This window comes from Triturus cristatus, chromosome 4_1, assembly GCF_964204655.1.
Source record: "Triturus cristatus chromosome 4_1, aTriCri1.1, whole genome shotgun sequence".
In the NCBI taxonomy this organism is placed as follows: domain Eukaryota; kingdom Metazoa; phylum Chordata; class Amphibia; order Caudata; family Salamandridae; genus Triturus; species Triturus cristatus.
This window is the reverse complement of record NC_140585.1, coordinates 647,920,579-647,934,320: the sequence shown is the minus strand read 5'-3', so window position 1 is coordinate 647,934,320 and position 13,742 is coordinate 647,920,579. Positions and strand designations below refer to the sequence as shown.

Sequence of the window (13,742 nt, the reverse complement as noted above, 5' to 3'; positions counted from 1 at the left end):
CTCATACATGCACACCGGACAAGACATTTTGATTTGTCCAGCCTAGAAAATCTACAAATATAGTTAAGCCCTATGTGCATCCCACATCTAGCAGGTTTTTGTTCAGCCATTTTACGTGCTTTTGCAGGAAAGGTTTCTAATGGGAAATCCCACTGAAAACATGTTTGGGGCCCCGCTAACGCCACCTTTCAGATCAATCTTAATCAAATGTAATTTTATCATAAAGAGTCTCCTAAAATGTGTCTGAAAAGTTTGGTGCAGATTTGTTATCAATGAAAAAAAGCTCTTGCACTATTCTATTGTGTCAACTTTAATTACAGAGGAGTGAATTACAACTTTGTAATATAGCCATATGAATCAATTATATCAAATTATATTCACGTATCATTATATATGTGTGTGTGTGCGTGTGTAACTTTAATCACAGAGGAGTGAATTACAACTTTGTAATATAGGCATATGTATCAATTATATCAAATTATATTCACGTATATGTGTGTGTGTGCATATGTAACTTTAATTACAGAGGAGTGAATTACAGCTTCTAATATAGGCGTATGAATCAATTATATCAAATTATATTCAAGTATCATTTCATATCTTCAGTATCTTGACTGTAAACCGGGAGTCTAGAGGTTGGGACATAGCTGTCATCTTTAAGTCCTCTCACCGCTGCTCATTTGTCAAGTAGGATGTGGCCGGGTGCGAATGCGCTCGTTTTGTAATTTCCTTTAGCGCCCACTCTACTATGACAGTATTGTTAATCTACCGCCCCCCCCCCCGGGCCGGTCTCGGAATTCAAATCGGCTATCATTGAGGCCGCGGGTTCCCTGGTGCTGACGGCCACTAGCTTTAGTATCATTGGTGATTTAAATCTACACTTTGACCGTCCCTCTGATCCTGAAATCAGTAGCTTGCTTGCTGACTTCGCCGCTTGCCAATTAAGACAGCTTGTGGTGGGCCCTACCCATATTACTGGGCACTTGCTTGACCCTGTTCTTTCTAACATCCCTTCTCTTCTGGTCAAGACACCCAGCCCAGTGTGTTGGTCCGTCCATTTTTTGGTCTTCATCTCCTTCCCGTTATCAGAGCCAGTGCCCAGAGCCAATCCTTAGACCTCCTTCAGACGAAGCTGGCATAAACCTAAACTAGAGGACCTGCATGCTATCTTGTCATCCTGTCCCCCTATCCCAGCCACTGATCCGGATCTCACATACAAATCACTCTGCGACTGGATCCTACATGCCCTAGACACTCTCATTCCTGCTAAATGGTCCAAGGGTCACTGCTCGAATTCCAATCCTTGGTTTAACAATTCTCTGGCCGCCCTGCGCAGTACCTGTAAAAAACTAGAACGGGCCTGGGGAAGGGACCATGACCCTGGGGCTAAGAAGTCGTACCAGGATGCGATCAAGTGCTATCACAAGGCCATACATCTGGCACAAGCGGCTTACTTCACTAATGAGATCAAGTCTAGGAAGAACCCTGCCAAAAGTATCTTCAAAATACTTAACGACCTCAAAAACAGGAAAGACCCCTCTATCCCGGTGATCACGTCTGGGCAACAATGCGAGGACCTGGCCACCTTCTTTGTTAAGAAGGTGGACGCCATTTACAAATCCTTCCCTATATCCCCTATCGATCCCGCTGCCTCGCATGCTCCTCTCCCCACTCTCACCTTGGCAGCTATCCCCTATTTCCCAGGATGAGTTTCTCACGCTGAGCAAGAAAGTCAAATTGGGCTCCCCTATGGATCCTCTGAGGCCTGCCCAATTTAGGGACTCCCTACCTCTACTCCTTACGCCTTTGTGTCAGGTAATCAACTCCTCTTTCACGACTGCTGTGGTGCCTTCGCTATGGAAGCAAGCTAGGGTGGTCCCTTTGCTGAAAAAACCCTCACTGGACCCGACTAAACCAGAAAGCTTCCGTCCTATATCTTTACTGCCTTGGGCTACTAAAGTTACTGAGGCCCACATCAATAACCTCCTCTCGGGCTTTCTGAACAACACCGGTGTCTTTGGATCATTCCCAGAATGGCTTCCGCCCTGGCCACAGCACCAAGACTGCGCTCTTAGCTGTGACCGAACACCTGCAGACCATTCTGGATGAGGGTCATACCGCGGCCCTGATATTACTCGATCTAAGCGCCGCTTGTGATACGGTCTCTCACCAGATCCTCCTATGTCGCCTAGAGGAGGCTGGAGTGGTAGGTCTTGCCTTGGAATGGTTTCGATCTTTTCTGTCTGACAGAACATTCCAGGTCACTGCCCCCCCATTTCTCTCCCACGCCCATTCCATCAAGCAGGGGGTCCCCCAGGGCTCGGCCTTGAGCCCCGTTCTATTCAACCTGTACGTTCAACCCCTGGCTGCGGTGGCGAGGGACCATGGCTTGACCATGGTCTCATATTATGATGAAAAGCAGCTGGTGGTGGCCATCTCCGATGATCCTACGCTGGGCGCCTCCAAATTTTTAAGCGGCCTTGCGGCAGTCACGCAATGGATGCCCACCAACTGTCTTCAGCTCTACGCTAATAAATCAGAAGTGTTGTTGGTGGGGAGGGATGAGGGGCTCTGGAGTACGCAATGGTGGCCGGCGACGTTGGGCAGCGCCCCCACCCCTAAGTCGGCTGTGAAAAATCTTGGGGTCTGGCTTGATTCCACTCTTGGGTTTCATGAGCACACTAAGAAGGCACCTGCTTTGGTCTACTCCGGGGACTGAGGCCCATGTTGAGTTTCTTCGATCCACTCACCCACCAGTTGATAGTCCAGGCGACTATTTTGTCCAGACTGGACTACTCTAACTCACTCATGTTAGGCGCTAACAAGGCAGAAGTGACTTGTCTACAGCGAGTCCAGAATGCAGTCACCCGAGTCCTGTTGAGGCTCCCTAGAGCGTGTTCCGTGACGGGTGCAATGCGCCGTCTACATTGGTTACCCATGTCCTAAAGGACTGAATTCAAAACTCTATGCCTGACTTTCAAATACTAAAGCTTTCATCCCCTGAGATTCTGTCTAATCTGCTGGTTCCCTATGTACCCACCCGCCAGCTACGCTCTGCTGAGCAATATTTGGCTACGGTCCCTTGGGTGAAGCGCCTCAGAGCTGGGGGCCGGTCCTTCCGGTATCTAGCCGCTAAACTGTGGAATTCCCTCCCTATTCAGATTTGTCGCCTGGATTGCTTGCTATCCTTTCGTAAGGCCACCAAAACCTACCTGTTCCTCTTGGTTTAGTCCCTAGCTTTCTACTGACACTGCTTCCAGCGCCGGGACGCCTCTTCACTGAGGCAGCTGCGCACTATATAAGAATACCTAACATAACATTACATAACATATATGTGTGCGTGCATGTGTGTCAGGGGTGTAACACAGGCACCCACATCCCCCGCAGTGCAGGGGGCCCCCCAAGCTGCAGGGGGCCTGCTCAGCACAGTTCTTAAACCTGAGCACTCTGTATTAAATCCGGAGTGGGGGACCCTCTGTGTACATTGCAGGGGGGCCCCTTAAACATTCATTACGCCACTGGTGTGTGTGTGAGAGATGCACACATAGATATTAAGCAACGCCCATTGGGCTCAAAGGACTTCAGCCCCCACCCGGCCCCCCCTTGTGTGCGGCAGCCCGGGCTGAGACAGCTTCCCGGGCACACACACAGCCGCATCCGAGTACTTCACAGGTCTTTAAAATACCATTTGCTGGTTAGTGAGGCTTTGCTCTTTTTTACCCCTTCTTAGAGCCCCTGCATCTCCACTCTGCCCATTGCTGGAAGAATTAGCCTCCCCGAAATGTTTTCGTTGCCCCCCCCCCCCCCTCCCAAAATGTTGCTCTTGTTGCCCCTTTGACAGTCAGTACTAAGTGTGACGGTGATAAATAATCTATAGGGCCATCACTGGCACACTATCTTCTGTCTGCTCTCAGTAATCTCTTAAAACTGTGCAGCCAAAATTGAACCAAGTCCTTCTAATTTCTCCTCATGGTTCCTCGTCCAGAGATGTGCAGCAATTTACAAGATCAAACAGGAAGATGCATTTTTTGAAAGAATCTAGCCACATTTCTTGAAATGCTCTGATGCTATAAAGGGGGAAACTTGCTGCTGGTAGCATACAAAAGTTGTTGAATCCATGCCTTGAGTGTTCTAAGGTTAGCTATATCATAGAAAGTTAAGTGCATCTCATTGTGGATACTGCAGACTTAGAATCACAATGGAGTAAGTCCTTGACAACGTGGGAATGCTCTGCCATTCTATTTTCTACACATTTACAGACACTACATTTACTCTATTGTCAGTGCTATGGGGCATCTAACATTGGGTGCAAAGTGCCATGTTTGCAGCCGCTTTCCCAATAAGCCTGGGCGAAATTGTAATCACGCCGGCGTATTTTGGGGAATTTGGTGTTACTCTTTGACACAAAATTACCGCAAATGACACCTGTTTGCGTGTTTTGCAGTAATTGAGGCCAGAAATAGCTACCCAAGTCCCCTGGACCTACCCAAGACCACATCAACATAGTGCAAGAGACTGCTACTGTTGCGATTCTGTGCTATTGCTCAGTGTAAGGTGCCTCCTCGGTTCATTTTGGACACGAGGATGCATTTCCCACTAAGAAACTAGTACCAACTGCAGGGTTACACTCCTCGCATTACTCCAAGTCATTCTGCATCGTTTTGCAGTAATTGTGCATAATTGCGCTCCAGCACATCACACAGGTAACGCCGACCACTGACTCTGAATCAGTTTGATATTACTCATTGACCTATGGCATTTCCCCACGGAAATCACTTAAGGACCATGAGGTCAAAAATAGGACAAATGGGCTGTCTAAAACTGCAAACGAACGTTATTCCCCATACCAACCTTCAAACCTCAAAAGGCGAGATAAACATTCCAGAACATTCTGCCAAGTTCCTACTGCAGAACGTAGTGTCAGTCAAAATACTTTATTTCGATAAATAAATATCATAAAAAGACATAGGAACAGTACACTATAAATTTCACACAATCAACAGTTCATAATTTCAAAAAATGTTTAAAAAGAGGTCAGTTGAATAAAACATCCTAAAAACATCATTAGCATATTACATTTATATTCTCTTAGGTTCACAGAGGAGGCATTTCATATGAAAAATTACATTTTCAGCCATTCATAACATCGTAATAGTTGAATTAATAGAGAGCTTCCTCTTCTTAACCCTAACAGCACCCACTAAAAAACTAGCGACATGGAACATGGTCCTAGGGGTCTGCAATAACTGTAAAAACAGGAGAGCAGGCTTAACCTGTATAAACCCAGCCTCCTTTAAAATTGGGATCAAGTATTTCTTTCTTAATGCCGCGTAATGGTCACAGAACATCAAAAAATGCAGTGTGTTCTGGGTCGAAAAATTGTCACAGTTACACGGTATTGCATTTTCGGGAGTACACCAAGTTGGAAAATGGCCAAGGGTTAGATGAATCAGATTAAACCGAAAACGTGTAAGGAGAAAACGGTGAAAAGGTTGATTTACAATGGTTAAGTATAATTCAGGGCCTACATGTGTACTCAAAATAATACTAGCCCGCACCGATGGTTTCTCAAATTCTACTTGTTCTCTTTCTAAACTTGACAAATCTCTCATCATACCTTTAACCAATCTAATATCTTTGACAGTTATCAATTCCGGGGAATAGAAAAGGTCTGGTCTCCCTATTTTGACAAGGCAATTTTTAATGTAGACTAACCAAGCTATTTTATTTACTTTATCCAGCTGCAGGCAGTCTTTTAAAATGATATGGTTGAGGGGAATTTCTTGATTCAACCAGGTCTTTAGCCATGCCAAAACGGGGGCCATTCTAATCAGATCTGAAATGTAGCCCACACCAAGTTCAGTGTGAACAATATATGTGGGAGTAGACTGTGGGAGAGAAAGAACAGATCTTAAGAATTTATTCTCCGTGATCTGTAAACTTTCCATCGAGCAATTACCCCATATCGCACTTCCGTATGTGGCAATAGCAAGACATTTTGCTTTATAGATTTTTAACAAAGTTACAATTGGCCTTGCTCCTAGTTTATTCATAAATCCCTGAAGAGCAGAAGATGATTTAACAAGGGCAACATTTCTATTTTTTATCTGGGGACCCCAGATGCCTTTCTCGTCAAAAGTGATCCCCAGATATGGAAATGTAGCTACTCTACACAGTTCTTGCTTCCCACATATGAAAGTTTTTGAGAGCTTATTTTTATTGCACTTGCCCATAATCATTATCTGAGACTTTTTAACATTGATCTTTAGGTCCAGGGAACCCATAAAGACCTCAAAAGCATCCAATAATCGTTGGAGGCGAACACCAGTACGAGAAAGCAAGACAGCGTCGTCCGCGTATAGGAGGACTGGAATTCCAAGTTCTCCTATACGTGGAATGTCATGGGTTGCATCTTTTAGTGTGGGTTCCAAGTCGTTTATGTAAACAGTAAATAGGAGGGGTGCCAAAATGCACCCCTGCCTGACTCCCCTTTCTGAGTTAAAGTGGCTCGTACATCGCCCCTCAGGGGTAACTCTAACTGAAGCAGTTAGATCGGTATGTAAATCTGCTAAGAGATTAACAAGAGCCCTGTCCAGTCCTAAGTCAAGCAAAATTTTCCATAATTTGGAACGATTTACAAGGTCAAAGGCTGACGAGAGGTCCATGAACCCCAGGTACATGGACCCCTCCTTAGCCTTCGTGTATTTTTCTATTAATAAATACAAATTCAGACCTTGATCTATAGTGCTCCTTTTTGGTCTAAAGCCATACTGAACGTCTGCTAGGACCCCTTTCTCTGTTAGCCAATCGTTCAGTTTTGTTAAAATAACCCGGCCCAATATTTTCACCGATGAATCGATCAGTGAAATGGGTCTGTAACAGGATTGGTCTTGCCTATTACCCTTTTTAAAAACTGGTATAATTATAGATTTCTTCCAAGAAAGCGGGATTTTATCAGATGAGAGAACATTAAAAACCTTACATAATACTTTAGACCAAAATTTCGGGGTACTTTTAAAAACATCTCCTGGTACCCCATCTGGGCCCGGGGCTTTATTTTTTAGGGTCAGATCTATAGCCCTTTCCACATCTGCTGCCGCAAAAATAACAGCGTCCTCAGCAGTGCAGATTTACCCGACTTCAACTTCTAGGATGCCATCAGGGGTGCCAGTGTTACATGTTTCAGAGTATATCTGACTAAAATGTTTGATTCAGCCCTCATCTGGAATTTTTGCCTCTAAGGGGGTATTTGTGTCATCAGAAAAGAGGGGCTGATTTATTATTTTCCAGAATAAACCACTATTTTTTAGGGTTTCTGGTTCTAGGAGTTGGGCCAAAGCATTGTCTTTCAAGTCCCTCTTTCTTTCTAAAATAGTTTTTTTGTACACGTTCCTAGCATTAGCTATATCTGCTCGATTTTTAGGACTTGCTTTTAATGCTTTTAGTAGTACTCCATGCGCTTTAGAGCATTTCTTATCAAACCATCTATTGGCCACTAGCGACTTCTGCCTAGATTTATCCTGGAGACTACGATTAATTTCTATGCAGATATTATCAAATGCTAATATGACCTCTTTTGGATCTGTACTTTCCGCTAAACATATAGAGACTTCATCCTCCACTTTGGATAAAACCTCTTGAAGAAAGATTTCAGGGACTATTTTTGTCCACTTCAACCTACGATTCTGATCTTTGACCTTAAGGTTCAAGCCCCCACTAACTTTTACTTTTTTAAGAGAAATTAATTCAGTATTCTTCAATACAAGTAAAACTGGATTATGGTCACTAAAAACTGACACCTCTGTATGATAATTTAACACGTTATTTAACAAAAAAGAAGACAGAAAAATATAATCTATAACTGTACCCTTATCTTTTCCCTTAAACGTAGGGGACCTATTATTACCATCCCCGCAACCAGACTCATATAAGTTCCATTTTGCAAGAAAAAGCTCAAGATAATCACCCTGCCTAGTGTGTTCCGGGTGTACAGTTGAGGAAAGGGAAGGACCTTCATCATCCCGCCTAATGCATGGTAGGGTGCATGGGTGTATATTAAAGTCCCCTAATACTATTAATTCAAAAGTATTTACATTTATACTATAGACTAACAGAAATGTATCCAGTACATCCAAATTTTGACTGGTGCATTCATTTGCATGCGAGTTAAAAAAATTGACAAAAAGAATCTTGACCTTATCTTGGGTAAAAAGCTCAACAATTAGACAATTTTCGGAGCCCGAAGAGCACTGAGTTAGTGTACCTTTAATGTCCAGTTTAAAAAGGCTTAACAGGCCCCCCTTGGGTCTTCCTGCCACACTACTGGTGGCTGGATTACAAAAATGACAATAGCCATCCATGGAAAAGCTGTTCATTTGATCCCAAGTCTCTTGCAGGGCAATAATATCAAAAGATTGTAATGTCATTTCCCATTCGGCAATCCCAATTTTGTTCTTTAATCCAGCAATGTTCCATGTGGCGATCTTGAGGGACGGTGCTAAAGACTGGGTAGAATTCCCCAAGGCATCGGGCAGTCAGTCATTTTCCTCAAATGATGATAGAACAGTATACCGATTGTGAAGAGGTAAAATGTTATCAAACTGCCTATTGACCAACTGGACACAATTTGGCTCCCCACTGATTTGAGACCGGGACATATTCACAAATGCATTCGGGGCACACCCAACCATCCCTCTTCCATTCCCATTTAGAGGGTACCTTTGCACATGGGACGGACGACATTGGGTATTATCAAGATGATTATAGAAAAAGCCAAGGGGTCTAACACGTACCGAATTTTCCAGGGTTGGCAAAATGGCAGCTCTGAGGAGAACTGTTGCCACATGTTGTGGGTATTTAAAATTTATAATAATGCAGTCTCCTCATGTATTTTTTGTGCCATTGCCAATCCAACTAACTCTACGGGTAAATAATATATCATTAGCAAAGGCACACGGGAAACCACAATTCCGATTCAGCCAGGCAAGCGTTTTGTTTTTAAGAGCATCATAAGTTTCTAGCCTAGGATCATTCAAACAGGAGTCAACCTCTGGTACATTTGTTAGTACCACGGTATATGGAACACACTCCGGAGGGAGATTAATAAAATTATTCCTCCTAGGTCTACTTCTCCCAACAGTGTCTCCCCCTGCTATACTGTCCTGACTGCTCTTTTGTACTATTTGTGGTTGTCCAGATGTTGTTTGTGCTCTAGCAGATCCTGCTAGTGATAAGGTCGAGGATGGAGTATTCAGCGCAATTGCGGCTGATGGAGCCTGAACAACAGCCCCTAAGCCACCAGCCCTATTACTGACTAAAGCATGTGCTGCTGGACCCACTGTATGGTTACCCATAGTGCCCGATGAGCCAGGTTGAGGGCTCGACGAGGTGGTGGACCGGGTCATGCAGGATTCTACGAGACCTTCCAGTCTAGTAACCCTAAGAAGCACTAGTTCTACCTTTGCCACCAGGGGACTGATCATTACTTCCAATTTAGACTCAAGGATGGTAGCCAAGAGATCAATCTGAGCTGCATGCAAAATACTTCCCTCTATACTATTTGTGGGCTCAGGAGTATTTCCCCTATTGTGAGATATTAAACCTGCCTTTTTGGGCTTCCGACCCCCTGCTTTCTTAACAGGAACCTTTCTACAAGCACGCACCGCTCTCCTTGTGGGAGATTGAGTTGGAGAGGACCTTAATGGTGGTGTCGGGCTCTGGCTTTGGATAAAATCAATACAAAATTCCTGCTCTACCATGGGTACATCAATACTTGTATCATCCTCGTTATTAGAATTAACCAGGCCACTAAGGGGCATCGATGAGGTAGATGGGCACAGCCTTGTGGGTGACGTTTCTGGGCTAACCCTACTTAATGACAATCTCCTATCTTTGTTAATTTTACTGACTACTTTAACAAGATAGTTGTCCAGAGTCCTTGAATCATTGTTTGTCGCCAGTTTAGAGGACCTAATTTTGGACATAATGGGGCCAGCAGACGCAAGCTACCAAATAAATAGTACCACAGTACCTTGTCCGTTTACCTGCCCAGTTATTTAAAAAGAAAAAAACCCTCAGATTGAAATAAGGCCAACAATCGTAATGTACACAATAAACAATATTAAAAGTTAAAAGTAGTACGTTACAACATGTCCAGGATCCGAGTTCTAAAAGCCGATAGTCCGTGGCCCTGCCCTGCCTCCTCCTGCCCCGGACGGCCACAGACGGCCCGCCCTTTGCCCGGGCTTAGCCCGGCGCCACCCGCGTGCGGTCCCGCGACGCGGGGGTTGATGTTGGTTTTAAAGCGCCTTCGGGCGCGAAAGACAGCCTGTCCGCTTCCGGTGGCCTGGAGCGAAGCGAAGCGAAGGAGCCTGGACGATGTGGTCCCCAGATCCCTCCACACAGCGGTCGCGGTAAGTACCAGCGACGGCGGGAGGGTAAATTAGGCGCCAGCAGCTATCTGAACATGAGCAGCAACCCCAGGTGTGCAGGGGAACACAAACAAACACTGCAATGTCCTTGCAAGCAGAACGTAGTGAATATATGTAGTGGATATACGTAGACACGATTGAGTTTGAGAGGTTAATTCTGCGTTCATTTCCAGATCATACACTCCTAATTCACGTATGTACTTGATAGCGACAAATCTTTCAGATTTGGGGCATTTTGAAACATGGCTGATGAATATCTCCTGACAAGCGGTTCAGTACATGGCCTACTCATTTCACACTCGCCACATTCTTATTAGGGATAACACAGGTGTGACACTCTGCCCTCGGGGCGCTTGAAGCAATGCAAAGAGTGGGCAAAACCACGAAAGGAAGCCCTGAGACAACACTATAAAAGCGAGGTTTATAAAACATTCATCATTTGATAAAACAACGGAGGCGATCATACGGAAAACGTTAACATCTGGGTATGTGACCTCTCACCCCTATGATATCAGCCTCCACCGCCACAACAGAAGTTACGCATAGCCGGAAATCAGGGGCATGGAAGGGGAGGGGCCATAAAGTGTCAAAGGAGAGTGTCTACAGTACACAGTCGACGCATCTTGAACACCGGCTCCTCCCCTGATGCTCCTGGTTGGCCTATCAACCCTCTCCAGGGGTCAATGAAATCATAACAGATCGTGCGCATAAGGCACATCTCTCATCTGTTCACCAGGCGCTATGGCACTACGAAGCCACAAACGTACCATTGGATGGGTAGTAAATTAGTAAGGCTGCCCTGGGCCGTTTACAGCCCATCCCTGGTGCCACAGCACCTGCTGCACGTGAAAATTGCGCCCTAAATTCACTCCAATTGTAGGCGAACAATTCCACAACACGAATCATCCTCTAAGGGAAATGACTCGGCTTGCTCACTGGGGCTGGGGACGTTTTACCCTGCCACGCCCACCTGCTTCACCTAATATTGCGAGGCGCCTGTAACGTATCACTTCCAAGCCCATGGCATCAAAACTACCTTCCTATTACCACCCTCTCTTCCTTGGGTGAGGCCGGCGGTGAAGTTTCTTCGCTAAAAAGTCAGCCCGAGCGCTCACTTACTGCTTAAATTACTGCCGCCCCCATCAGTACACTCTGCATTATTATGCATTGCTTCCCAGGACGCCAAACGCAGCCATCTGTCATCCCTGGCACCGCTGTACATTAATTACCAGCCCGTCATTCAGAGAGAGGCAAGCCGTGCAAAAAGGAAGACAACCCCAGAGAGAGAGAGAGGTGCAGTGAACCCGGCTCTGCACGGGTCAAATTGACACTTGTTATCTAGGCATAGAATGGAAACTTGTAGACATTACAAACAGTATTAGTAGTAAAGTAGTGTGATGACATCAGTGCTGCAGCCCGCTTTCCCACGGCTTTCATGACTAACAGAAGATATTGCTTTCTAGTGTACAGAATGTCTATGTCAGAGGGTCCCCACAGTAATCGTGACTTCTGAAGATGACCAACTCGTGCAGACCTGGGCGAATCACTTCAGCTGCCCATGCTTCTTTGTTTTTACCACATTTGCAAACCCTGCGAGCGCTTAGAAATGTTTTAAGTATCATTAAACACTATATATGTGGAATGTGCGAGAGTACAATTACCGTGAAAGAAGAAGGCTTTGCTCTCGTTGTGCGACCCTTGCACCTGCAGCACCCCAACTGTGGAGTCTCCCAGATGCAGTTCTTTCAGCACGTCAATCTGCAGGGAGGGGTCAACACCAAACCCTAAAACTGGGCCGAAAACACAAAAAACAAAGGTAGTCACACGTTAGCCTGGGCTACCAAGTGTCATGATGTTGTTAGATACGCTTCTGCACAGGGTCCATGCGTCACACACAGATGCAATACCAGGGAGAGTGGTGGCGAGGGGGTCCTGGTGCCTGTGTGCCACGGATGGGTTTTACACCCGTGACTACACACGCTCCATTACCGCAACGAGTTACTTTAAACAGGCTATGTAGCGAAATACCTTTTACGGATGCGCGCTCTGTGCTTCCGACACTGCACATGTAGGTAATGGCAGGAGCACGTCCCCACTACAGCTCTTTACTAATGGCAATACAACGTGCTCGTTCCCTCGTTGCACCCAGAATAGTATTTGCTATTTTATCCCAGTAGCTACGGATTCCTAACGCTCTCCCACAGCGGCCACGCTCATCCCGCCACGATGGCAACCACCCGCTGATATCCAGCTGCCCTCTCTATCGCCACCAACACCACTTACCGGCTCCGAGGCAGAAAGCAACACAGAAAGTGCCCAAGAATATCGACTCCATGCTGAAAAGGGTTTATATCCACACCATAGTTTCCCTTCCAAGTTTAGAGGCGAGGTTGTATCTCCGAGATGCCCGCTGTCCACTCAGCACCACACGCGGATCCTCAAAGGCAGCTGAAAACTTGGAGTCCCTAGCAGAAGCATCGTTCCTCAGAAAACGCGTGCCAGGAAACAGCGCATCAGTAAAGACAAACGGTGACCTCCGGGGGCTTTAATCTTTAATCCCTGGAAAACGCACGCGACAGAACAAATGAAAAAAAACCAACGCCCTCGGGCCCTCCGAGGGACTCCGGTCCGCGGTGAGCTGCGGGGGGCTGAGCCAGGGCACAGCTCGATGCAGGCAGCTGTGGGCAGTCAGTGCCGGGGGAGGGGTGGAGAGCAAGGAAAGCAAAGCGCCGTGTCCCTTTCTCCCGTCTGCTGCGCGAGCCTCGGCGTTTCTGCTGTGACACAAAACACTGCAATTTAGATCAGGAGCAGCTGCATGCCCACGGCGGGCTCCTCCTGTCTCTTCTCTGTCTGCTCCTCCTCCCCTTCGAGCGGAGGCGCGGGGGGCAGGGGGTTCGATCCTGTTCCCTCACCCACTTTTGGAAGACAGATGATGCTGTCGTCTTTCTGGGACACCGCATCTCGCACGGAGGCTCATTAGCATGGTTTGTGCGCGCAGGTCCCCGCGGTGGGGGAGAGCCGTTCACGCGGCACAGAGCACCACTCTGCTGCCGGGAGGAGAGGTTTCAGCACCGCTGCCCCGTGGACAGCCTGCCGGGCTGGAGCGAGACGCCCCGTGCTCCTGCCAGAGGAAGTGAGACTACTGACCGGCGCGACGGGTCTCACACATTATCTGAAAGCAGTGAGGCGCCTCACGCAACTCCGCATGATTTCAGGCACGTGGACCTTTCACCTTTTGGCACCGATACAAGCATGCTTTGGTGGCGGTGTCACAGAAGTATTTTACAAAATGTCCTTAAAAGCACAAATAGT

General features: G+C 46.4%; 1 protein-coding gene across 3 annotated transcripts in view; it reads right to left on the bottom strand.

Moving 5' to 3' along the window:
- Positions 1–13,203, bottom strand: part of NELL2 (neural EGFL like 2) — a 1,146,830-nt gene extending 1,133,627 nt beyond the window's left edge. For 2 of the 3 annotated variants that reach the window (XM_085653043.1, XM_085653042.1), the window contains exons 1-2: positions 12,714–12,903; positions 12,092–12,220 (exon numbers count right to left, since the gene is read on the bottom strand). In XM_085653043.1, the coding sequence (XP_085509169.1) occupies positions 12,092–12,220; positions 12,714–12,765 (181 nt within the window). In that variant the 5' untranslated portion in view covers positions 12,766–12,903. Of the gene's footprint in view, positions 1–12,091; positions 12,221–12,713 lie in introns of all 3 variants that reach the window. The other variant, XM_085653041.1, reaches the window with a different exon arrangement.
- Between the last annotated feature and the right edge of the window lie 539 nt (positions 13,204–13,742).